This window comes from Astatotilapia calliptera, chromosome 23, assembly GCF_900246225.1.
Source record: "Astatotilapia calliptera chromosome 23, fAstCal1.2, whole genome shotgun sequence".
Classification (NCBI taxonomy): Eukaryota; Metazoa; Chordata; class Actinopteri; order Cichliformes; family Cichlidae; genus Astatotilapia; species Astatotilapia calliptera.
Genome location: NC_039323.1, coordinates 19,170,892 through 19,197,556, shown reverse-complemented (window position 1 = coordinate 19,197,556; position 26,665 = coordinate 19,170,892). Strand labels below are relative to the sequence as shown.

Genomic DNA, 26,665 nt, shown 5'->3' with positions numbered 1-26,665 from the left:
GAAACTCTCTAAATCCTTCAGGTTTCTTCCCTGCTGACTGGCATCTTGAAGCTTCAGCTCTTCACAGATTTTCTATTCTGAGGTCCTGGACCTTAATTTACTTCTTCTTTAGCCACATCTGTGTTTCTTTGGGGTTATCCCCTGGGTCATTGTCATGTTGGAAGGCTTTATGGTACACGGTCTTAATTGGCTCCTTGGTGCAAGGAAGTTGTCCTGTGCTCTAGAAAGAAAAAGACTCAAAAATAAGACTGTGCTTGCAATAAATTTAATAATACAATTGAAGATGTGACAGAAGAGTGCTAAGGTCTGCAGATCTACAAACATGCTGTGCTACAACATGTTTGAAGGCAACTGGGACAGAGCCAGACATCAGAAAGGCATTAATTAGCCCAGTGATACATGGCTCAAGAGTAGGCCTATTAAAAACATCCTTGAGGAGACAGGGTAGGAAGCTGTCACCTTAACAGATCAGCACACATGCTGAACTATTTCAATTAAAAAGGAGAGAGACACCTGCTCAAAGTTCACAAAGAAAACTGGGCAAACAGGATGAACAACGTGATCTAAGACAGGATCTGAGGGGAAAGACCTGATAGGACAATTCGTTTTTTTGATTTTTTTTAAATGTGGAAAACTTTTTCATATGTTTACTGGGTTTTTCTCTGTATGTATTATTGTAGGGTCTACCTTACAATATAAAGAACCTTGAGGCATCTGTTGTTGGGATTTGTGTGATATAAATAAAACTGAATGAATAAGAATACAGTGCGATAGAAGTAGAATCCCAAAGCAGCTTAAATAGCTCTACAATCTGAAAATCTCCTGTGGTGTTCTGTTCTAGAGCAAAGCTGTAGCAGACCGTAGAGGAGTGTGCTGATGGATTCGCCAAACCAAGCAGCTTGCTCAGCAGGTAGGAGCCAGTAGGCTATTTGACAAGATGTAAGTAAGACAAATAAACATGAAACAAAAAAGTCTTCTTAGAATAATAGAGCACTCTGTACTTCGTGTACAGACATTGTTTATGGTTTATTCACCAAAATACATAAACATACATACATGAGAGTTAAAGTTGGCACAGTTAAATAAGGCAACTTTTTTAAAAATAACTACATATTAGTTGAAGCAGCCATAGGGCACCGAGAAGCACTGTGTAGGGACCGTACCTTGCTCAGGGGTACCTAGGGTACTTATTGAGTGGATTCAAACCCCCAACCTTCCGATCATGGGGCCGCCACTCTACCTACTGAGCTATCCCTGCCCGTGTTTGTTAGCAGTTAAATTCTTTTTCTATAAAACGAGTAACTGTGTATTAAATTTCAGTGAAATCAAATTTATGTTTATTTACCTTTTATTTAATAGGGACAGTTCACTTTAACATAAGTACTTAGGTGCATCATGAATAAATACCCCGTTTTCTGCTGTGCAGGCTGATTTTTTTTATCTGCAGTTACTGGCAAGTTGACTGGAATTTATTGACAGTAATAATTCATAGATAAGAGCCAGAAGTACATGAACAGCAAAAGAAAGACCTACCTGTGTAACACATTAAATATTACATTAAATATATTTTAAATGTAAAATAATGTGAAGTTTTTGGGTCTCATCCATATGAAAATTAAATGCAAGGACTCCAGCACAAATCATTATGTGCGTGTGGTGTCACATCATTATTTTCATGCCTTTTTCTAAAGTTACTTGTTAATTTTCTGCTTTCTATAGTTGTGTAAAGCACTTTGAGTGCTTGGGTAAAGTAGAAAAACACTGTATAAGAAGTGTCTATTTACCATTTGCCAAAAAGAAGTGGGATACACTTATAATATAAATCCTTTATTTAGCTATGGACTGTGTGACAAAGTGGGTGAGAAGACCATTTGTCTACATTCTTAGTTAACATTCTTGTTTTGATTTAACCATATTTCACATGTAATCTGCAATAGGCAAACATCTACTATCCCGGGTTTGTTTATGTTTTGCACTTTTACAGATTATATAATATAACATCTTGGTTTAAATCAATTCCTACAAGTTTGTTAAGTTAACATGTTATTTATTTCAACTGTTAATTTGTATTGTTTCGAACTTACCTTACCTACCTGTCTTGCAGAAGCAAAAGGAGGAAATGTAGTTTTACTTCCTGCTTTATACCTTCTGGGTTCATCTGAGGTCACAGGAAGAGACAAAGTGCAGAAGGGGAAGAATTCTTATAATTTAATAAAGTTGATTTTAGAGGGTTTATAAAGAAATAGATTTATTGTTGTGATATGTATTGATTACACCACAGAGTTTGTTGCCAGTAAAGAGGAGTAGTAGAGGTTTGACTATAATCATGTTCATCTTACCTACCTACTGAATGGAATAGTCCAGAGGAGAAATTGTTTGGTTAAGTGGACTATTTAAGCAGACGAACTCAGGTGTTTCGGGGGAAAAAAAGGTTCAGGTCAGTGTAGCTGTGTGCAGTTTGACCTTAATTTCTGTTGATTTAAGTTCAGTTATGTTTATTTGAACTGAGTTAATTATAGAGTTGAGTTTCTTATTTGTTTCTTTGTAAATATTGTTGGGCCACAAAATGGTGAATAAATCACTTGCTACACTGGACAGCATCAGTCTCCTGCAATTCTTTGACCGCTTAAGTCGAGTCCTACCACAGACTGACTATATTACTTAAAAACTGGTACTATCAAGGTTAGACTGGCCTGCTGCAAGGTTCACTTTGATAAACTCCTGTAACACTGAACAAGTTTATCTGTTAAAATAATGATACATATAAGCAGACTTCACTACACTGGAGGTTTGCAGAGGCTACTCATAGAGAGTTATGCTGGGCTCACACTGTGCGATTTTTGGCCCATTTTGAGCCGATTTTTGAGTCGTGCGACCGTTTTGGCGATCGGCCGGATTTTGGCCTTCATCGTGCGTCGTGCATCGTGTAGTATACGTGGGGTAACGAGAAGCGATTAACACCTCACGACCAGCTCCCGATCATCAATCGCTTGGTCGTGAGGTCACCGCAGTTTCTCACACTGCGCACGCGCAAACACAAATGTCAGCGAAAAAGACGGCGCAGCACGGCAGTGCAGCGTGTGATCTGGACACAAGCGATGGAGGCACAACTTGTAGAACTATGGCAACCTCATCCGAGCCTTTTAGATGTGGCCTCACAAAATTATCACAACCACAACAACCGTGAAAATAGGTGGATTTACATTGCTGCTCAATCACAGCTGCCTGATCAATGTTTTTCATTAGCAATTTAGCAAAGTTGATGGTGGTGGTGTGCGTGTCTATGTGAGTGAAAGACAGAGAGGGAGAGCGAGCGACAGAATTTCTGTTATAACCTTAATTTTATGGACGCACAGTGTGAGCACTCAGGTCGCATCAGAGCATCGGGTTGTATAGTGTGAGACCCTGCATCGTGACCTATGAACTTCTAACCCCTGCGAGTCAACCGTGCAGTTTGAGCAGGAGCTGAATCGCGCGACTGAAAAAATCGCACAGTGTCTGCCCAGCATTAACTGTTAAATCTATGTTGGCTGAGCTGACTGACTGAGTTACTAAACTTGTTATTTCAAAAACAAATCAACTATTTAAACAAACAAAACAAAAACAAATTCTTCATTTCAGTTTATTATATTTCTTTCCACAGAGAAGGAGCTTGCCAGAATGCGAACACAGTTTGTGGAGAGGGTGACAGCAGAAAATCTCACACAGCTACTTGAAGCCCTTGTAATAGACAATGTCTTGAATCAGTTGGAGAAAGAAAGGATACAGGAAATAAACCAAAGTAGAGCAGACAAGGCACGCGACTTCATTGACATCGTGAAGAAAAAGGGAGAAAAAGCCTGCAGGATAATGATCAGTCACCTTCGAACCATTGATCCTACAGTTTCCCGACAGCTAGGTTTGTCCTCTGGGCCATCTGCTCATTTAGGTGAGATCAAATATTTTGTTATTAATATATTATTGCGTTATTTGTTAGAGCACTAACCTTTGTCTGTTGTGTGTGTGTGTGTGTCCATCCATTTATGTTTAACCATTTCCAGTTTAGAAATTTCCCCTGGAGAAGTGATCTGACTCTAATCCATTCTTGAGTTGCCCTCTTTGGCTTTTAGGTCCCGGTTCACTGATAATTTCCCGATGAATGAAAATGATGTTTCCTTATGAGGGATTGTCCTGAAATGCCTTTTATGGTGCTAAAACCTACTCCAGCTGGGGACTTCATTGTAATTCCCTTGGATTTTACTGTTCATATACTATTTTTATATTTCACTGGGAGGAATGGCCTGTCCAATCTGAACTTGAATTGTGTTCTCTTATTGGACTGTTGTGGTTATCAGACTTTATCTATGAGGAACAGAACAGTGTTCACCATCTGGAAGACACCCAGGTCCAGGACAGTTGTAGGCAAGCCCAGAGGCTAAAAGAATAAAACTGTGGATACAAGTAATGGAAACTGGCATCCTCCCTCATGGGCTTTGCTTTAAAAAAGCCTTTTTTGCTTTTAAATAGCATAGCATAGCATAGCATCTTTATTTATAACGCACTTTACATCCAACTATGTTGACCAAAGTGCTACAAATATAAAACAGAGTCTCTATCTTAAATTTATTTTTAAATTACATATAAAATATCTTAAAATTAAAATATCTTAAAATTAAAAATAATATAATTAATAAGAAACGTATTAAGAGACATCAACAAGTCCTGCTGTGCTAAAAGCCAAGGTAAATAAATATGTTTTAAGACGTGATTTAAAAACAGATAAGGAAGGTGCCTGTCTAACATGTAAAGGCAACTCATTCCACAATTTTGGTGCTGCCACAGCAAACGCCCGATCCCCTCTGAGCTTACGATTAGTCCTGGGCACGCTCAGGAGGAGCTGGTCTGCCGACCTGAGGGACCGGGAAGGTATGTATGGATGAAGAAGCTCAGAGAGGTACACAGGGGCAGCATTGGACAAACAAAATAAAAGCAGCTTAAAATGGATCCTAAAATGCACGGGCAGCCAATGAAGTGAATGTGCTATAGAATTAAAATTTATATTGACATTAAGTGGAAATCATGTCTCTATCTTAAATTTATGTTGTAGGTACATTACAACTGCAAACCTTTCCGAAACCCCACACTATAACTTAAGCCATAACTTCATATGCATCTCCCTAAAAATGTACCTACAACTTGTGCTGATGCAGCCTGCAACTACTGTGATTGGTCCATTTATTACTGTTGTTAACCTCTATGTATTTTTGGAGAAGTGGAAACTTTTGCATTTGCACAGTCTATATACACGCTGGAAATAGTACTGGCCACTTGCAAAGTTTACATTGTAGAATCTACAGACGTGTAGATCATGTATATGCATGCACCATCATCAGGGTTCGGCTGGGAAAGCCTTGATGTCTCCACAAAAGAGCTTAAGGTGATGGTGGGATGAGCATTTCCACTTAGACTGCCCCCATGGTTTGGACCTAGATAGGTGGCACAAAATAGATGGATGGACAACAAAAAAAGCTCATCCGAAATTGAATAAAACAACCACAACAGTCCAAAAATCATTCATATTTGTGTGTTTCTATTAGCAGCACTTGACAAGTGTCATCTTAAATTTAAATCTACTCTGAAGAACAAGTTCCAGCGTGTGTTTGAATACACAAAATGTTGTTTCTCTATTCTTTTAGGATTCTCCAGCATGTGTCAGAATAAAATTAAATCTAACCTGAAGAAGAAGTTCCAGTGTGTGTTTGAGGGAATTGCTAAAACCGGAAATCCAACCCTTCTGAATCAGATCTACACAGAGCTCTTCATCACAAAAGGAGGGACTGCAGAGGTCAATCAAGAACATGAGGTCAGACAAATTGAAACAGCATCAAGAAAACCATACAGACCAGAAACAATAAGATTAGAAGACATCTTTAAAGTCCCACCTGGAAAAGAACAACCAGTCAGAAAAGTACTAACTATGGGAGGGGCTGGCTTTGGGAAAACTTTGTTGACACAGAAGTTCACTCTGGATTGGGCTGAAGACAAAACCAACCAGGACATCCAGTTCATATTTCCATTCCCTTTCAGAGAGCTGAATGTGCTGAAGGAGAAAAAGTTCAGCTTGGTGGAACTTATTCATCGCTTCTTTATTGAAACCAAAGAAGCAGGATTCTGCAGGTTCGAAGACTTCCAGGTTGTGTTCATCTTTGATGGTCTGGATGAGTGTCGACTTCCTCTAGACTTCCACAATACAGAAATCCTCACTGACCCCAGGGAGTCCACTTCTGTGGTTCTGCTACTAACAAACCTCATCAAGGGCAACCTGCTTCCCTCTGCTCACCTCTGGATAACCACACGACCTGCAGCAGCCAATCAGATCCCTTCGGACTGTGTTGACATGGTGACCGAAATCAGAGGGTTCACTGACCCACAGAAGGAGGAATACTTCAAGAAGAGATTCGCTAATGAGAAGCGGTCCAGGACCATCATCTCTCACATCAAGACATCACAAAGCCTCCACATTATGTGCCACATCCCAGTCTTCTGCTGGATCACTGCTACAGTTCTGGAGCACATGTTGAGAACCACAGAGGTGAGAAAGCTACCCAAGACCCTGACTGAGATGTACATCCACTTCTTGGTGGTTCAGGTCAAAGTGAAAAAGGTCAAGTATGATGGAGGAGCTGAGACAGATCCACACTGGAGTCCAGAGAGCAGGGAGATGATTGAGTCTCTGGGAAAACTGGCTTTTGACCAGCTGCAGAAAGGAAACCTGATCTTCTATGAATCAGACCTGACAGAGTGTGGCATCGATATCAGAGCAGCCTCAGTGTACTCAGGAGTGTTCACACAGATCTTTAGAGAGGAGAGAGGACTGTACCAGGACAAGGTGTTCTGCTTTGTCCATCTAAGTGTTCAGGAGTTTTTGGCTGCTCTTCATGTCCATCTGACCTTCATCAACTCTGGAGTCAATCTGCTGGAAGAACAACAACCTGGGGCAGACTTCTACAATACTGCTGTGAACAAGGCCTTACAGAGTCCAAATGGACACCTGGACTTGTTTCTTCGCTTCCTCCTGGGTCTATCACTGCAGACCAATCAGAGTCGCCTGAAAGGCCTGCTGACACAGACAAGAAGTCCACAGACCAATGAGGAAAGAGTTCAGTACATCAAGAAGAAGCTCAATGAGAATCTGTCTGTAGAGAAAAGCATAAACCTGTTCCACTGTCTGAATGAACTGAATGATCGTTCTCTAGTGAAGGAGATCCAACAGGCCCTGAGTCCAGGAAGTCTCTCTACAGATAAACTGTCTCCTGCTCACTGGTCAGCTCTGGTCTTCATCTTACTTTCATCAGAAGAAGATCTGGATGAGTTTGACCTGAAGAAATATGCTGCTTCAGAGGAGGCTCTTCTGAGACTGATGCCAGTGGTCAAAGCTTCCAATAAAGCTCTGTAAGTTATATATATTTTTAAATGCATTGCCATCTTTATACAGTAAATGAATAAAAATGTACAAAATTTACATTACTATCTTTTCAGACTGAGTGGCTGTAACCTCTCAGAGAGAAGCTGTGGCGCTCTATCCTCAGTTAGCCTGGAGTCCTCTAATTTAATTGAGCTGGACCTGAATAACAACGATCTGAAGGATTCAGGAGTGATGCTAATATCTTCTGGATTGAAGAGTCTGCAGTGTAATCTCCACATTCTCAGGTAAGAATTCAGCAGATTGTTTCAAACAAGAGCTATTTTCTGAAATTATCTGTCTATAAATATTTCTGCTTATCTAAACCTTCTGTCATTCTTAAACAGCAAGACAGGGAAGCTTTACCACCAAGAATTTCTAGTTATCCCGTTCTGGCAGTTTAAAAATTCTGTGAGACGTTGTTACATAAAACTGCATAGTGAAAACAAGGGTTAGGGGTAACTGATATACATTGAGGGGAATTAATTATGTGTTGAATTTGTACATTTGTTCACTTACAAAAAAACGAATAGTTTTTAATTTTATTGTCATTTGATTAAATGAATGCCTACAGAATATCAACCAAAAATCCAGAAAAAAAACAAAACACATTACATAAGAGTTATAAATTGCATGAGATAAGTATTCAATCCAAAAGCAAAACATGACTTAGTATTTGGAGAAACCCTTGTTGGCAAAGCAGTGGAAAGATGTTTCTTGTAGTTTAGTCACTCGGTTTGCACACATCTCAGGAGGGGTTTTGTTCCAGTCCTCTTTAGAAAAACTCTCTAAATCTTAGAAGTTTCTTGGCTGCTACTTGGCAACTCAAAGTTTCAGTTCCCTCCACAGACACCAGACATTACCACAATCAATTTTAAATGAAACAATCATATGCAGTTTAAGAGGAGACTTTCAGCTTTAATTCAGTGGGTTGAACAAAAAGATTGCATAAAAAAGGTGAGGGACTAAATGATTTTTTAACACAATCTTCTCATTTCAGGGGCTCAAAAGTAATTGGACAAATGAAATAATTGAAAATAAAATGTTCATTTCTAATGCTTGGTTGAAACCCATTTGCTGGCAGGAAAATGCCAAAGTCTTGAACTCATGGTGCCCTACTTGGCCATTCAAGAATATTACATTTCTTTGCTTTAATAAACTCCTGGTTTGCTTTGGCTGTATGTTTTGGGTAATTGTCCATCTGTATTATGAAACACCACCCTATCGACTGCATTTTTGACTGCATTTAGCAGGATGTGAGCAGGCAAGTACGACTCTGAACACCTCAGAATTCATTCTACTGCTTCTGTCCTGTGTCACATCATCAATAAACACTAGTGTCCCAGTTCCACTGGCAGCCATGCGCACACAAGCCATCATACTGCCTCTGCCATGTTTTATGATGTTGTATGATTGGATCATGAGGTGTTCCACACCTCCTCTATACTTTCTTCGTGCCATCATTCTGGTAGAGGTTTATCTTAGTTTCCTCTGTCCAAAGAATGATTTTACAGCACCGTACTGGATTTCTTTTGTGTTTTTTAGCAAAGTCCAATCTAGCCTTTCTATTTTTAAGGGTTATGAGTGGCTTCCACCCTACAGTGAACCCTCTGTATTTACTCTCATGCAGTCTTCTCTTTATGGTAGATATTGATACGCCGACTTCCTGGAGAGTCTTATTCACTTGATTGGCTGTTGTGAAAGGGGTTTCTATTCACCATGGAAATGATCATGCGATCATCCACCACTGCTGTTTTCTGTGCATGTCCAGGTCTTTTTGCAATACTGAGTTCACCAGTGCTTTCTTTCTTTCTTTCTTTCTTTCCTTCGTTCGTTCGTTCGTTCGTTCGTTGAACCAAACTGTAGATTTCACTAGTCCTGGTATTGTAGCAAAATCTTGGATATGTTTTTTCTGTTTTCACTGTTTAAAGGTGGCTTGTTTCACCTTCATGGAGAGCTCCTTTGGCTGCGTGTTGTCTGTTTACATTAAAATATTCCAGATGAAAGCACCACACCTCAAAACAACTCCAGGCCTTTTATCTCCTTAACTGATAATGACATATTGAAGAAATTGCCCACATCTGCCCATGATATAGCTTTTGAGTCAATTCTCCAATTACTTTTGCTCCATTTAAAAACATGTTGGGACATGTTAAGGATGCTGAAACTCATAAACCCTTCATCCAGTTTGAATGAGGATACCCTGAAATGAAAGCTGAGAGTCTACACATTATGTCCATGTCCATTATATATCTGTAATAGTTTACTTGTGTCATTGTCCAAATATGTATATATGTATATATATATATATATATGTATATATGTGTGTGTGTGTATATATATATATATATATATATATATATATATATATATATATATATATATATATATATATATATATATATATATATGTACACACACCATAGTCTGGACCTACTTCCTGGGGGTATGACAACAGCATGCAATATAAGATTATTTTTGCCACAATATTGTGAGATTGTGGAGAACTTTTAACAGGAAGGTGCTGCATCTTGGGTAAAGATGATATATCTATATCTGTATATTATTAAATGTGTACACAACACACAACAATGTGAACCACAGTGAAGACTTGGACAATAACATGAGGCAATCACCGTCATGTTGTTTTGTGTGTCTGTAGGCTGTCAGGCTGTCTAATCACAGAGCATGGTTGCACTTCTCTGGCCTCAGCTTTGCGCTCCAACTCCCAACTGAGAGAGCTGGACTTGAGCTATAACCATCCAGGAGAGGCAGGAGAGAAGCAGCTGAAGCAGCTGAGAATGGATATCAGGTATGGAGATGCCTGTTGAAATCACATACAGTGTCTAAAGGAGGAAGAAATACTGTCATGTTGTCAGGCTTTCTAAATCTGCTGTAGGTGTGGATGCGATTGCCTGTGTGAATCCCCGATTGACAAAAGTTTAACTCTACACTGTGTGTTTACCGTACCACCATTTTTCCATGCTGGATCTTTAAAAAAAAGATGAAATATGAAAAAAAAAAAGATTTACAGATTGCAGACCTCTTTGTAAGTTTGTGTGTGTGATTAATATCTCACATGTTGACAAAGTGCTAGCAGCTGAATTTGCATGATGACTAATAAGGGCCTTATTATTTTTAGAACAGGGTCCAAAGTCGTTACTGTTATCATCCTCTCTTTTCTTCAGCCGTTTCACTTTGAACCTCACTGTTCATGCTATGAAATTTCTCCCACAGAAAACCTGATACCAAGAATGAAAGAGTTGAAAGTTTTTAATCAGAGGTCCCAAGTCATCTCTGAGTTCAGTGAGCGAGTTTAGAATTAGGTCGCCGTGTAATGTGTATGTTTTAAAAGAGCTTTTTCTGGTATTTCAAATAAACTGACACAAGTGGACAAACATCTCTCTTTTCTAGAACACACTTTTACGTGTGCAAGCAATAATTGCTGCCATGTCAAATAAATATTGGTGCAAACAGCATGACGCAAACATTAGTACACCTGTTTGCACAGTTGATCTAAGTAGTTTTTTCACCCATATTTTGCAGCTTTAGAAAGGAACTTCCAGAAGTTTATATGCAAGGCGGTTAGTGCAAAAATATCAGTTCCCACATGTTACATGCAATCTTGCAAATCCTGACAGTACTTTGCTGAGTTTGGACTGAAGCAACACATTAGTTAATCTGGCCCTTAGGTGGTTATTTTTTTATGCACTCTGGCCATGATGAAAGCATTTATTTCTATTCCTCATTTACTATTACTATTAGAGAATAATAAACTATGTGTATGAGCCTTGTGTGCATGCTGAAAGAGACTGTGCTGGTCTGACCCTCTCCTCCTTTCAGGGTGGAGCCTGCTGGAGAACAATGGTTGACACCAGGGCTGAGGAAGTGTAAGTGTGTTTTTAATGTGATTCATGAAAACAAAGCAGCACACATTCAACCATCTTCAAACTGTCACATCACTCATCCACACCTCTGATGTCAGGAGTCGTCATCAAAGTGTCAATCAATGAACAGATGATGGATCAATAACTGCAGCTGGATTGTGTTTGTTCTCTCCATCAGATTCCTGTCAACTCACAATCGACAAAAACACAGTAAATAAAAACCTCAAACTGACTGACAACAACAGGAAGGTGACACATGTGAAGAAGATTCAGTCATATCCTGATCATCCAGACAGATTTGATGACTGTCCTCAGCTGCTCTGCACAAATCCTCTGACTGGTCGCTGTTACTGGGAGGTCGAGTGGAGAGGAGACATTGAAATATCAGTGAGTTACAGAGGAATCAGAAGGAAAGGACACATAACAGACTGTGGGTTTGGATCAAATGATCAATCTTGGAGTCTGAGGTGCTCTGACAATGGTTACTCTGTGTGGCACAGTAAGCAAAAAACATGCAGCATCTCCTCCTCCTCTGTTTCTAACAGAGTAGCAGTGTATGTGGACTGTCTTGCTGGCACTGTGTCCTTCTACAGAATCTCAGACAATCTCATCCACCTCCACACCCTCAAAATTACAATTACTGAACCTCTTTATCCTGGATTTAGGCTACGGTCCAATACTGTATCCTCTGTTTCTCCCCCTGTTAGGCAAACTTTTGTTAGACTGTTAAAGATATAAGAATGCTTCTTCCAGTTATTTTTCTCCCTGCAACAGCATTGCTATGTAAAGCAGTGGTGCAGCACCAAATTCAAGAAAATAGATGAATTAAAGTGTTAAAAGCTTAAAACTTGTCCTGATGTTTGTAAGAAATTAGTTATTTAGGAAATTGCCATTAATCGATTACAATACCAAATGGAGTAAAATAAATACTTTTTTTCTGTAAATAAAGCCAAACACAATATTGGTTAGTTAATAGTGTAAAAACCATATCTATAATTGTGTTTATTTATTTGAAGAAAAACACTGCATTTAAGACAAAGCTTGGGCTTGTGGTGGGTCCATTCAAAATAAAGGCCTGGCTGATTTGAATCATGTGACATCTCAAGTTGTGCTACTTTCAGGTCATTAACTCTTTGATTAGTCAATAATTATCTCACTAACTCTCATCTGCCACTTCCTGTAGACAAACTTCCTGTTCTAGGCTCCACCTCACCTGCTCAAGTGTGCCCAATCGTGATGCTACCTTATTGTCTCATCCCACAGCAAATTAAATGAATGATAAAACATAAGAATTTAATGATAGACAAATATATTTTAAACATTAATCAATAGAATTGAAAGAATAAAAAATTAAAAGAATACAAATGTTAGGTAAAACAAATTAAAGTGCTACTAGTATTTAAACAAAAAACGATGTGCAAATAGGAAATTAAAAATGGCTTCTGTCCTTAAGTTCAAATAAATCTTTAGATTAAATCCAAAACATTTTATTTTTCAGTTCAAAATAACACATTTCCAAAGTTTACAGATGATTTAGTTCATGAATTCAGGTTTACAGTGGACATGCTCTGGAGTGAGGCTTGCTGTTATCTTTGACATAATGTTATGTAAATATTGTATACAATACCGGCCATTAGAGCCATTTGAGAGGTGCATAAGCCTCTTTTCAGGACAAAGTCATCTATATGCCTTTGCTTACTAGTAAAATTCTAGTAAAACAGAATGTGACTGCCCACCCTATATGCTCACTGCTCCTCCTCGCTTGTTTTCATCAGCAGCTTTTGTAGGTCATCAGGGAAGTGGCTGCTCAGTGGCGCCCAGTCTTGTTTGCTCCTGGAGTTGTTCCTCCATATTAGCAGGGCTGTCTGGATTGCATCTAAATTTGCTTGCTTCAGTGTCATAAAGCTGTTGGATTTTGTTTGAAATAGTCTTTCAGCACGGCAATTGGAAAGTTGGATCACCTAACGCTCACTGGCACATTTTCTATCCCCCTATCTTCTACCAATGATAGTGCAGTCCAAAGCAATTCATTTTGTCAGAATTTATGACGTTTGTCCGATCGGTGATCGGTGCCTATGCAATCCCCAAAATGCGCTGGCATGATGTCAGGGCAGCATGGGTGCAAGAAACTTCTTTTGCCGATGCCCATGATGCCGCTGTTCTGAGAAACCGACCTACTTTGGCACATCGTTTCTACCCCTATTATAATTTGACGCGACTTCTGACTAATCAACCCCTAACCCCCTGTAAATTAGGGGTTTGTGTTACGCACAGCATATGCACAGAAACAACGGGTAGGATGGTTTGTGAGGTAGGATATATTCCCAGAACACCACCCTTGGTAACAGCCCATGTCACCCATATCAAAAACCACCACTTCGTGTCCCACAGGCTGTCTTGCAGGATGATTGGGAAAAACGGTGACCGACTATGGATTTTAAAGGTTGTATAAAGCACACTGTATATGCAATACAGTGTGCTTTATACAATACAATACATTTAATTTAACTGGACAATGGAATTAAGCTGTGTGTGAACTCTCATTTGTTTGTTGCCAGCTTGAGCCAAACTGGGAACAAGACAGAATTAGAAAAGAGTGTTATTAATCAGAAATGTATTACATATTTATGTAGCTGATAATTCTTGTCCTTTTATTTACAAGAATTTAATATAGTTTTTAGTACTTGGATAAGTTTTAGTGGATTCATTTGAAAAGTTGAGATTAAATGGCATGCCACCAGAATCCAAACTGTCATGGTCCTGAGTCTGAGGACTCAGTGTTTTGTGTTTCGTTATGCTTTTGTTCATTCCGAGTGTGTATTCTGTTGTGATTTTGCCATTTGTTAGGTTTCTGTTCTTTGCCTGCCTGCTTCCACTTCTCTGTGTTCCCTCTGTCTGTCCATGGTGTTATTGTGTCTGCTCATGAGTCTGCCTGTCATGTTCAGTGTCCTGTCTGATTCTCTGTGTCTGTTAGTTTCCTGTTTTATTCTGAAAGTTCATGTCTCATGTCAGTGTGTTCAGTTTTACCTCTCCCCTGTCTCGTTAGCCTTATTGCTCCCAGCTGTGTCTCCCTCCTGTGGCCCATTCCCTGATTACTCCCCGTGTATTTAAGCCCTGTGTTTTCCTGTGCTCTCTGTCGCGTCGTCTGTTTAACGCCGTGTCCGTCTGCATCATTCTGTGTAACCTGGTGTTTAGTCTGCGTCTCGCCGCCATCTTTCATTGTGTATTTTGTTCCTCCCCCTGTGCGTGTTTGGTTTAAGTTGAGTTCTTTAGTTTTCCCCAGTTTAGGTTGGTTTACTCCCCGCTCTGCTCCTCCTGTTTTTGTCCCCTTATCACCTCTGCAAATAAATATTCACTCGCACCCCAGTCAGTGCCTGCATCTTGGATCCTTTACTCAATTCACCGACGCGACCACAAGATGGATCCAGCGGTCTTGGCCGGGGAGAGCGACCTCACACGTGCCCTACGCCTGGTGGACTGGGTAACCCACACCTCCAATGCACGAGCGAAGGTTGTGGGGATAAATGCCGTTGAGGCTATCCTGGCCGGAAATCCTTATCTCCACCAGGTCCGGGGATTTACAGACTTAATCGCTGAGCTGCATAAAGCCCGGGAAGCGGTGCAAGCTCGGGAAGTAGCGGATTCTGCCCAGCAACAATGGACTATGACCGCCACAAAGCATCCGTCTCAGATTCACCCACCGGAGGTTTCATGGCCCGACCCCCCAGAGGATTTTCCCTGCCTGTCGGAGCCGTCAGCGGTGGGGAGGAAACATTCGCGCCACCGGCGCTTCACCCCACAGCCGGATTCAGGGACTCCTGTGCAACCAGCTGTGGTGAGTTTTAAGGACGCTGGTGCTTCTGGGACTGTGTTTTCTGGGGCTGTTCATGGGGAGGGTAAAGACAGTACACGGTGTTTACCTACCTTCGTGGTAACTAACCTCTCACAAGTAACTGACTGTGTTTCATCCACTCCACCACCAACTCCAGTCTCACTTCAACCTGTACATCAGCCTTTAGCCAGTTCATTAGCCCAGCCTGCATCTATTCCATTAGCCCGGTCACCCGCTCCCTCCATACTGGACGCTGTGTCTGTGCCACCCATTTTGAACCCCGTTCCTAGCACCCATTTTGAGCGGAGAGACAAACGCATTAAAACCACTCTAGTTTCTCAGAAACTGGCTAATTTAGAGACTGTTACTCGCCCCAGGGCCTCCCCAGAGGCTGGGTCTCAGCCCCCAGCAGACTCTGGACCCCTGGCGGTCAAGAAGCCAGCTGAGGACCGCACCCAGCCGTCGCTGCCTGAGCAGACTCAATGCTCTGTGCAGCTGCAGTCTGCCATGTGTTTGCCAGAGGCCCGTGTGCCTGCTGGTTCTGTTCTGTCCCTGCCAGAGGTCTCCGCACCTGCTGGTTCTGTTCTGTCTCTGCCAGAGGCCCGTGTGCCTGCTGGTTCTGTTCTGTGTGTGCCAGGGGCTCCAGTGCCCACTGGGTCTGAGACTGTTTTTGCTGGGGGGCCCGAGGAGCCCGTCCAGCCATCAGCTGCAGTCTCATCACCAACTGCAGTCTCATCACCAGCTGCAGTCTCATCACCCTCGCCTGCTGCGGCCTCAGAGTCTTCGGCCTCGCCTGGTCCGGTTTCAGCATCTGCTTTGTCTTCATCCTCGTCTGGTCCAGCCTCCGTGTCTTCATCCTCGTCTGGTCCAGCCTCCGTGTCTTCATCCTCGTCTGGTCCAGCCTCTGCATCCTCGTCTGGTCCAGCCTCTGCATCCTCGTCTGGTCCAGCCACTGCTTCATCATCCTCGTCTGGTCCAGCCTCCGTGTCTTCATCCTCGTCTGGTCCAGCCTCTGCATCCTCGTCTGGTCCAGCCACCGCTTCATCATCCTCGTCTGGTCCAGCCTCTGCGTCTTCATCCTCGTCTGGTCCAGCCTCTGCATCCTCGTCTGGTCCAGCCTCTGCATCCTCGTCTGGTCCAGCCTCTGCATCCTCGTCTGGTCCAGCCTCTGCATCATCATCCTCGTCTGGTCCAGCCTCCGTGTCTTCATCCTCGTCTGGTCCAGCCTCCGTGTCTTCATCCTCGTCTGGTCCAGCCTCCGTGTCTTCATCCTCGTCTGGTCCAGTGTTGGGGGAAAACTCTGTAAAAGACCCAGGAGAAATAAAGACACAATGAGACAAAGTTACTTTCTTTATCAAACGTGTACACGGGTGAGCTGCTAAGGACAACTCACACCATGCACAGTGGCTTGGTAATTTTTATAGGCACAGAGCACAGAGACAGTGAGAACAGGATAACAAATAATAAACAGATAAAATAAAACAACTCCATATATGGTGCTAGTCTCGTCAGCAGAGAGCTAGGGAAGATAAAACAATCTAAAACAATATGTCCCAGAAACAAGATGTGTTTGCTGGGAAAGTCTAAAAAGATAATTCTAAACTAATCTAACCATAGGGAGAGGGCAGACAAAAGGCATCATAGAACATTTAAAAGAAGGTAAAGAAACATAGAAACATTTTTCCTGTAACATTCCCTCCTGTTTTAACTTATTTTAAATGTATACAACAATTGTCTGTGAAGGTTATTTATTAAGTATCTTAAGCAATTTTTAAATTTTTCAAAATGTCAGCATAGCAGAAATGGAAGTCATTTGGTCTAAAGAATAAAACAAAAGAAAATAATAAAAAGAAAAACATAGTAAATGAAAATCATAGTAAATGAAATAACAAGTGGAATAAACAAGAAAAAATAATAAAACTACAAAAAATAAAGGATAAAAACCTTATATTTTAAAACGAAAACTACAAAAGATAAAAGGATGAAAACTAAAATGAAACTTTATATTTAAAAATGATGAAAACCTAATATGTCAAATGAAAACTTCAAAAAATACAAGGATGAAAACCTTATATTTTAAAATGATGCAAACCTTAAATTGAAAACTTTATATGTAAAATAATGAAAACTTCATATTTAAAATGAAAACTTCAAAAAATAAAAGGATGAGAACTTCAAAAAATAAAAGGATGAAAACTTTATATTTAAAATGAAAAACTTTATGTTTAAAACTGAAAACTTCAAAAAATAAAAGGATGAAAACCTGCATAACCTACTAATGTTTTAATCAGTGCATGATCACTTGACAAGTCATTTTTAATCACCACGTCATTTATTAGCAGCTAGTACAAGTTCTCCTCTAACAGAATTGCAACGGGATGTTGTTCTTCTTCAGGCACGGCAACATAAGCAGTCATTGTAGTTGTTATCATCTGTGAAATCATTACTCTTAGGCATGGCAACACACACAACACTAATATGAGCAGTGCTATCATGATGAGACCTAGAAGGGAAAATGGCTTTGCTACAGCAGCCAGCCATGAACCGCTGAACAGCCAGTCCAGCCAGCTTTGTGCTGTAGCTGCTCCAGGTGTGTGGTCAGTGACATATTTTTGCAGAGCGGTCAAATTCTGCAAAGTTTCATAAATGTCTCCTCCAGTTTCGTATCCATCAGGGATAAAAGTGCAACATGTTTCCCCGATCAGCTTGCAAACTCCTCCTTGTGATGCTGTTAGCAGGTCTAGTGTCAGTCTGTTCTGCAGCACCATCGTTCTGATGGCCTGCTGTTCTCCTGCTAAGGCGGTTCCCAGGGTCTTAGTCAAGTTGATGTGTCGTAGCAGAGCATATCGGTTGATTTCCACATGATCCCGCACCTCGGCAACTCCAATGCCGGGGATCAAGCTCTGTAAGAATTTCACTCCACCTCCCCAGATGCGAAACTCTCCCGGCACTCCAGTGTCCACGGTAATGCCGAAAGAATTGGGTGAGGTGAAGTCCACTTCACGTCTCTGTCGGCGGCTTGGGTGATGTGCAACACGTTGCATGAAGAAAACGTGATCTGATAATTCCACCAGGGCGCACAGACCTCCCCAACCTTCAGGGAGTGACAGATAAGCCTTGTTGCCACATAGGAAGTACCAGTCAGCCAAAACTCTGGTTCCTCTGCTGCTGGGTGCCGTCCGTGCACATCCTGTCTGGTACTGAGTCTTTGTTTGTAGTGGCATTCGGTAGCTGTAGTCGGAGCGACAGTTTAGGCTCATCAGCGTTGTGTCACTGGCACAGGTGGCGTTGATTGAACAGGCCATACACTTCCTCTCGTTCCTTGGTGGGCAGAAAGTGTATATGTACTTACATAGGTGTGTAGGCAGCTCCCCCACTGCCCGTGATCCATTGTTCATCACACATACTGGCAGTTGTGATGCATTCAGTTTGTTCAGTAGAATTACATCAGGCAGTGGGTCTGAGACTTGGGGCCAGGTCAGTAGGTAGGTCTGTCCGGAACAGTTCACATTTGTGAGTGACGATGACCTCCAGGTTGCTTTTGCTGGGATGCTGTAGTTGGCTTTGGACCAAAGAGTACCGTAGCCTGGATGTGTTGCCAGGCCCAACAGGCACCAACTGCGATCTTCAGGTATGCTGTACGGCCACAGGCCAGACGTCTGTGAGGATAGGGGCATATGGGTACATGCATAGCAGTCAGTTTTGTTATTCAAATGAGCTGTAGTGTTCATAAACTGCCACCAGAAGTTAGTGGCGTATCCATGGGGAAACTTGGTGTACTTTCCTTTGTCATACAGTGTCTGCCTTTTCTCCATATAGCGTGACTTGTTGTCCCTCACGGAAGCAAAGGTGAGGAGCCCGGCCATGGTCAGGGCCGCTGCAGTTGTTAAGAGCCACCACCTCATGACGACGGGACACACCCTCCTGTCGCGAGTAGACCCCCCGGCCAGGAAAGCTGACCCCTCCACCGGGCGAGATCACAACAAGTGGGCAAGCCTGCCGTCAGCTGTGTTTAGATGGCTTCACTGACTCGCCTGCAGTGACTCTGATGGATCCAGGATGGTCGTTCCGCAATTTTGCAAGCGGTCGGTGTAGTGAGGAGGACTTGGTATGGCCCCTCCCACCTGGGTGTGCTCCAGTTTTTCCTTTGGAGCACCTTGATCAGAACCCAGACACCGGGCTTTAGTCTGCAAGACACTGGAGAAACATCATCAGGTTGTTGATTATGTACAATGATCTCTTTGTTTTCTAACAGCTTAGACATCCATTCTGCTAATGTGTTTTCTCTGATTGCTTTGTCTATTGGTTGACTGGTAATAGGCAGTGGAAACGGCCTGCCATGAATGATTTCAAATGGAGTTAGTTTATGGGAGCCTTGTGTTAAGCGCATCCACATTTTCACTAAACCCAAACATTCAGGCCACGGCCTTCCTGTTTCTGCCATGCATTTCCTGAGCCTTTGTTTTATAGTGCCGTTAGTTCTCTCTACAAGGCCTGCGCTCTGAGGGTGATAAGCACAGTGGTGTTTTATGCTGAAACAGAGTGCTTCAGAGACCTTAGTGATGACATCATTTACAAAATGAGTGCCGTTGTCTGATCGTATCAAAGCTGGGATGCCATATGTGGGCATGAAGTGATTGCACAGGCACTTTGCTACTGAAATTGCATCTGCCTTTTTCACTGGATAGATTTCCGGCCACTTTGAGAACACGTCTATAACCACTAGGGCGTATTTTGACCCTTGACATTCGCTTAGTTCAATAAAATCCATATGAATTGTGTGAAAAGGATGAGGCGGAGTTGGAAAACGGCCTCTTTTTGGTCGCAGGTTACCCTGAGCATTATATTTTTGACACGTCATGCACGTTCTGACAAATTGTTTTGCTGAAGTTTCAAAATTTACAGTGTAGAAATGAGAGTTGACAATACAGGTCATTCCCCCCGATGACAAATGCGTACAGCCATGAGTCACTAATGCCGCCATCTTGTGGAGCGATTTTGGCAACACTGGCTTGCCATAACACATCATTAAATCGTTTGTCAGAACTGCACCGTGTTTTAGCCATTTTGCCTGCTCTGCTGTGCTTGCTGCTTTTTGTTCACTTTGCAACACATCCAGTGGAATCTGATGCGTGTTTACTGCCATCAATGTCATGTTTGTCTTTTGTGCCGCCTGTTTTGCGGCACTGTCAGCAAAATTGTTGCCTGTAGTAATAAAAGAGCTATCAGTTTTGTGTGCTGCACATTTACACAATGCGAGTTGTTGTGGTAAATTTATTACAGTCAGCAGGCGTTGTAAGAGGCTGGCATGCTGGACTGGCTTACCGGTTGATGTAATCATTCCTCTGTTTTGCCAGAGCTTTGCAAAATGATGCACAGCAGAGAAAACATACTGGCTGTCTGTATAAACGTTTATTTGTTTATCTTTGTGTATTTCACATGCACGAATAACAGCTATCAGCTCAGCGCTCTGTGCAGAATATGAAGAAGAAAGTGGTTTTGCTTCTATTATTCTACTGTCTGTGGTCACTGCGTAACCTACACAATTTCGGCCTGTGTTGTCTTTAGAGGCTGATCCATCCACAAAGACATCAGTAAAACCAGCTTGTGGCTCAGCATGGATGTCAGGGCGGGGTTTGGTGTCTTTGTCTAATTCTGCATGGCAGTTGTGCACATCTCCATCAGCTGGTGTGCTCACCAGAGTCCCTGGATTCAGTGTGCCACATTTTTCCAGTGTGATGTGAGACTGTGATAGTAAAATGCCTACATACGATAGCTGTCTGGCATGAGTCAGGTAAGAGAGATTGGCTTGCAGCAGTATAGATGTGACAGCATGCGGGACCTTGACAACTAGTTTGTGCCCTAAGACAATGTCTGCTGACTTCTTTACTGCTTCTGTGGCTGCTGCACAGCTTTGGACGCAAGTCGGCAGGCCCGAAATTACAGCGTCTAACTTACACGAGTAGAATGCTAGAGGCCGCTGTTTGTCACCAAAAGCCTGTGTCAGAACTGCCTTCATGTAGCCGGCCCCCCCATCAACATGCAGCACGAAAGGCTTGTCATAATCAGGTAGGGCCAGGACTACATTTGTTTGTAAAGCCACCTTTAGGTTAGTAAATGCTGTGTCTGCCTCTACCATCCACGTTATTGTGTCACGCAAAGCGAGGTTTTTGCCATAAATCATGTCTTGGAGTGGCTGAACTGTTAGTGCATACTCTGGAATCCAAGCTCTACAGAAATTACACAAACCTAAAAAACTCATCATCTGTTGTTTTGTTTTAGGTTTGGGTGTGTTTTGCACTGCCAGCTTTCTGGTTCCCAGCAGTGTTTTGCCCTGGCCTGTGAGTGTGTGTCCGAGATATGTAACGTTATCACTCCACAGCTGCAGTTTGTGTTTTGAGACTTTGTGGCCCTGTTCAGCCAAATGCTGTAGCACAGCAAGTGTGTTGTCTCTGCACGCCTGCTGTGTGTGACCGGTTATTAAAATGTCATCTACATACAGCAAGTATTGACCTAACTGTGGGAGCTTACAGCTAGACATTGACTTCTTCAATGCTTCTGCATAGAGGGTTGGGCTATTCTGAAAACCCTGGGGCAAACGAGTGTATGTGTACCTCTGACCCTCAAAGGTGAAGCCAAACAATGGCTGTGAGTCTGGATGTAGTGGAACTGAGAAAAAGGCGTTTGAAAGGTCGATTACTGAGAACCACTGTTCGTTCGGTGTGACCTGATTTAAAATAGTGTGTGGATTAGCAACCACAGGTGGGATTTGTTCAGTCACTTCGTTTATAGCTCTCAGGTCATGTACTAGACGGTATGCACCCGCGGTCGCTTTTTTAACAGGAAAGATAGGAGTGTTACAGGTGGCTGTCTTTGTTTTTATTAAAATTCCTGCCTTCTCCATGTCTGCTATCACTGGGCGAATGCCATGTCTAGCCTCAGTAGTGAGTGGGTATTGAGATATCAGTGGTCTGTGTTTTGAGAGAGGTTTTACTCTTACTTCATCTGCATTTTTTATAAGGCCTACATCAGCAGGGCCTGTAGACCAGAGAGTTTTAGGCAGCTGAGCTAGTGCTGCCTGATGTCATTCAGTTAATTGTGCATGTGTTTCAGCGGCATCGGCTAGGTGTACAGCGGGCCTGACTGCGACCAGCCAACCCAGTGTGTGTCGGAAACAACCCGTCCGGCGGCCTTGAAGCCAGCCTTCATGAGTGTCTTCCGTTTTTTCATAAGTGTCTGCTTCAACCCTGGCTAATACTTTTCCTAAATCCTTCCACTCTGAGTCAATGTTATGCGCTACAGACACGTGTGGCTTAGGCATGCGGTTCAAAGCCCTCACGGCTGCTGATTGGATTACAGAACACACTGCATCTCCCGACTTTGTGACATACAGGTGCTGTAAGGTCAAACTCTGTTGCCCTAGCTTCCACACTTGCTGATCATAAAGTGGGTCTGGGCCTGGAGTTTGTTTAAATCTCAACGTGTTGTGATACTCGGTGGGTTTCTGAAAAGAGGATGTGGCGGATGTATATTTGCGGGCCACATTGTGTAGTTTTGTGAGCTCTGGTAATTCGAGAGTCCAGTAATAATGTGGGACACCGTGGCCTTGAGAGAGACACACGTTGCTGCTGTGTGCCGTGTTAATGCTATCTGGCTCTGGAGTGTTGTCATTTAGCATGCATTCAGCAATCATGCCATTCTCTTCCGGTATCACGCCTATCTTGAGTTTTGTCAGAGCGTCTCTTCCTAGAAGGTTTACTGGGCATGACGGGTCATATATGCATTTAATGAAGCACCTGCGGCCACTTTCTGTATGTATTAGTTCTAAAGGGGCAGTTAGTTGTTGTACAGTGGTGTGGCCTGTGGCTGACTTCACAACTAATGTGTCTTTTGAGTACTGTAAGTTCTTAGGTGCCTGCCTCAAAACCGTTTTACATGCTCCTGTGTCGCATAACATTTTGATTGGCTGCCCGTTCACATGGAATTAGCAGCGTTGGCTTGTGTTCTGACCCTAATAGCAATTGTTCTATGTTAAAAACTTCCCCTCCCTCATCAATGTTCATGTCTTGTGTGCTGTCTAGTCACATGTCGTTGTTCTCCATAGATTCGCCACTGTTTTGCCTGTCATTGTTCCTCCTACTATTATGTGTCTGTGGCTTACTTCTGCACTCTCGTTCAAAGTGACCTTGTTTTCCACAGTTGAAACAGGCATTGTCTCTTTCATATCTGCTGTCTCTGTTTCTGTGTCTGCGGCCTTGCTGTCGATTACCTTGCTTCCCTTTCTGTCTCTGATAGCCTCCCGAAAATGCAAGGAAACCTGTCTCTGAATCTATGGTGAAGACGTCAGCCTTATTTTTGTGTTTGTGCACTTTTGTGGCGTGTTCAGTGTGCAACAGGGCGTCTGGCAGGTTGCCAGTGTTCATTGTGACCCAATGTTTCTCTACATGTGCTCTGATTGGTGGGAGCAGGCCATTTAGAAATGCATTTTTTAATTGCTGCTGGAATGGCGTTGCATCGCCATCGGCATAATCTAAACCTGAATGCTGCCTAAAAACTGGGCGCAGGCAGTCTAAAAAGTCTGATGCAGTTTCATTTTCTTTCTGTTTCACCTCTCCTATTTTATTATAGTTTGGCTTGGGGGCCAGCTGTAGTTTCACACGTTCATAGAAGTTATGTAGTTGGCCTTCTAATTCAGGGTCACCTGCACGCAGGGGTTGTGGTCCGTTGCCGACCACTAAAGAATCTAAAGGATTATTAATTGCCCCCCCAGTGAAAGAGCCTTTCACTGAGCCAAACTTCAAACCTAAAAGATCTTGAAGTACCTGGTACATTTCATGACCGTTTAAATACCACTGAGTCCTAATTGCTTCAACTGCTCTCTTCCATGTGTCAAAACCATCATACAGGGGCGGGACATCTTTAAGAACATTTTTGCGATCCTCATGTGACCATGGTCTAAACACAAGAATTGTGGGGTGTGCGTCTTGATGCCCCATAGGTCCAATCGGCTGACCATATCTGGGGTTAGGTGAACTTATTAATGGAAATACTCCTGGGGGGCTTGGGGGGTCAGGCCATATTTCCCTGCCTACATGATCTTCCCCTATATCTGCTTCAGGTGCTTGTGTTAATGACATTTTAGCTAAATCTGCCTGCACTGAACCGTAAGGGTTATTCACAGCTGCATCTTTGTCTGTATGCTTGGGAGTTGATGCAGAGGCAGTAACATAGGGGGGAGGGGCTGCAGCCGTTGCTTCAGGCACCTCACAGCTTTGCTTTTGTTTTTTATTCTGTCTCTTTTCTCTATTCTCAGCACGTCTCTGTTGCTCTTTTTTCCATGCATCTAGGAAAGTTAATTCATTTGTGCGTTTTCCTTTCTTTCTAAGATTTGTGGTTGCACTTATTTCCTTTAATAAGCTATCTTTGAGCTGTGTTAAAGCTGCGGGGCTGCACGTACCCTCCCACCCAGGACATGACGTCTTTTTAGGATTACGCCATCTCCTTGTGCTGATTTTTTCTGCACCTGGATATTTATTTTCTATCCACTGTTCGTCATTAATGAATTTTTGTGTATACTGCCCATTATTGGCAACAGGTTTAGAGGTTTTATTCCCCATTTTTCCAATTTTTTTATTATTTAGTGTATCTTACTTATGTATTTATTTATTTATTTATTTTTATTTATTTATTTATTTATTTATTTATTTATTTATTTATTTATTTGTACACTGGCAATACAGCTGCTATCCACCTTCGCTGGTATGAGGAATGAGAGTGGTTGTTCACACGCCCTTCTACTTTCGGACTATTTCCAAAAGCGGTGTGAACTTTACGAGGCGGAACTCGACCGTTCTCCCAAACCACCAGCACTTCAGCGAACAGCAGTGAAAGGAAAAACACAGTAGGAGCGGCTCAGTCTCTTATTGGACCGTGAAAAGTCAGCTTGCTCCGTTAGTTACAACAATACACACATACATTCACATTCACACTTATTCGCGCGATCGGAACCCTTATAATAAGGGGAGCTGCCAGTCTTTCTGTAGACGAGCTACTTATTCCCTTGACCCAGCTGGGGGAGCTACTCAGAGCTCCAAACCTAACCCACAAGAGTGGGGAGCTTCCAGTCGACGAGCTCCAAGCTACCAGCCGACGAGCTACTTTAAACCCACAGAAGTGGGGAGCTTCCAGTCGCGACGAGCTACTTTCGCTATTTTAAATTCCCTGAATTTAAAATACGTTTTTACGCAAGATTGTGTCAGTGTGTCTGTATCTACCTGGTCAGTGTCGCCGGGTCTGGTCCACCTCGATCGGGCCCCACCACCGTGGGTCGCTTTCTAAGAACGTTGGCCAAGACTCGAATTTAACGCCCTTGGTCTTTGACCACACACCTAGTGTGTGGGCTGTCGACAGACGAACAACGTGGACTGGTCACGGAGATGGGACACGATGGAGGTGCTCCGGCTCCGAAGGACCAAGAAATGTTGGGGGAAAACTCTGTAAAAGACCCAGGAGAAATAAAGACACAATGAGACAAAGTTACTTTCTTTATCAAACGTGTACACGGGTGAGCTGCTAAGGACAACTCACACCATGCACAGTGGCTTGGTAATTTTTATAGGCACAGAGCACAGAGACAGTGAGAACAGGATAACAAATAATAAACAGATAAAATAAAACAACTCCATATATGGTGCTAGTCTCGTCAGCAGAGAGCTAGGGAAGATAAAACAATCTAAAACAATATGTCCCAGAAACAAGATGTGTTTGCTGGGAAAGTCTAAAAAGATAATTCTAAACTAATCTAACCATAGGCAAAGGGCAGACAAAAGGCATCATAGAACATTTAAAAGAAGGTAAAGAAACATAGAAACATTTTTCCTGTAACATCCAGCCTCCGTGTCTTCATCCTCGTCGCCTGGTCCGGCTCCAGCATACTCATCAGCATCGCCTGGTCCGGCTCCAGCATACTCATCAGCATCGCCTGGTCCGGCTCCAGCATCTTCATCAGCATCGCCTGGTCCGGCTCCAGCATCCTCATCATCCTCGCCTGGTCCAGCTTCTGCTTCAGCGTCCTCATCAGCTTCGTCTGGTCCAGCCTCCGCCTCCGCCTCCGCCTCGTCTGGTCCAGCCTCCGCTTCGCCTGGGGCTGCAGGGGCCACGCAGCCTTCAGGTCCCCTACTACCACCTCCACATCGTCGGTCATCTGCCAGGCCGCTTGTTGGGCATCTCCGCCACCGTGTACGCCCTCCTGAACGCCCTCCTGAACGCCGCCACTACCTTCCACGTGGCCGGCCTCCGGACCTGCCCCACTGCCGCTGCCTTTCACACGGTCGGCCCCCGGAACTGAACTGTTTTGGCCTCCGGGTCGGCCCCCTGACCTTGTCCGTCTGGGCCTTTTCGGACTGTGTCCCTCCGTCCTGGACCCCCACCGCCCGCCCTGGTCGGGTCGTTTTCTGTTTTTTGGTTCGTGGGGTTTTTTTTTGGTTTTGGTCCGTTTTTGTGTTT

The 26,665-nt window shown here is 42.9% G+C and overlaps 1 protein-coding gene across 1 annotated transcript; it reads left to right on the top strand.

The window, feature by feature from the left end:
* Nucleotides 1-835: 835 nt before the first annotated feature.
* On the top strand, nt 836-12,178 carry LOC113015516 (NLR family CARD domain-containing protein 3-like). Its single transcript, XM_026157505.1, has 8 exons — nt 836-910; nt 3,644-3,928; nt 5,577-5,635; nt 5,720-7,431; nt 7,519-7,689; nt 10,104-10,253; nt 11,285-11,331; nt 11,507-12,178. Exons 1-8 carry the CDS (start codon nt 877-879, stop codon nt 12,064-12,066), a joined length of 3,018 nt encoding a protein of 1,005 aa, XP_026013290.1. The 5' UTR covers nt 836-876; the 3' UTR covers nt 12,067-12,178.
* The last annotated feature ends 14,487 nt before the right edge of the window (nt 12,179-26,665 follow it).

Excerpts from the sequence above, each read along its gene's own strand:
- LOC113015516 (XM_026157505.1), top strand. The coding sequence starts at position 877 with ATGGATTCGCCAAACCAAGCAGCTTGCTCAGCAG. Across the intron at positions 10,254-11,284 it reads CAGCTGAGAATGGATATCAG|GGTGGAGCCTGCTGGAGAAC; the intron begins GTATGGAGATGC and ends TCCTCCTTTCAG. Across the intron at positions 11,332-11,506 it reads GACACCAGGGCTGAGGAAGT|ATTCCTGTCAACTCACAATC; the intron begins GTAAGTGTGTTT and ends TCTCTCCATCAG.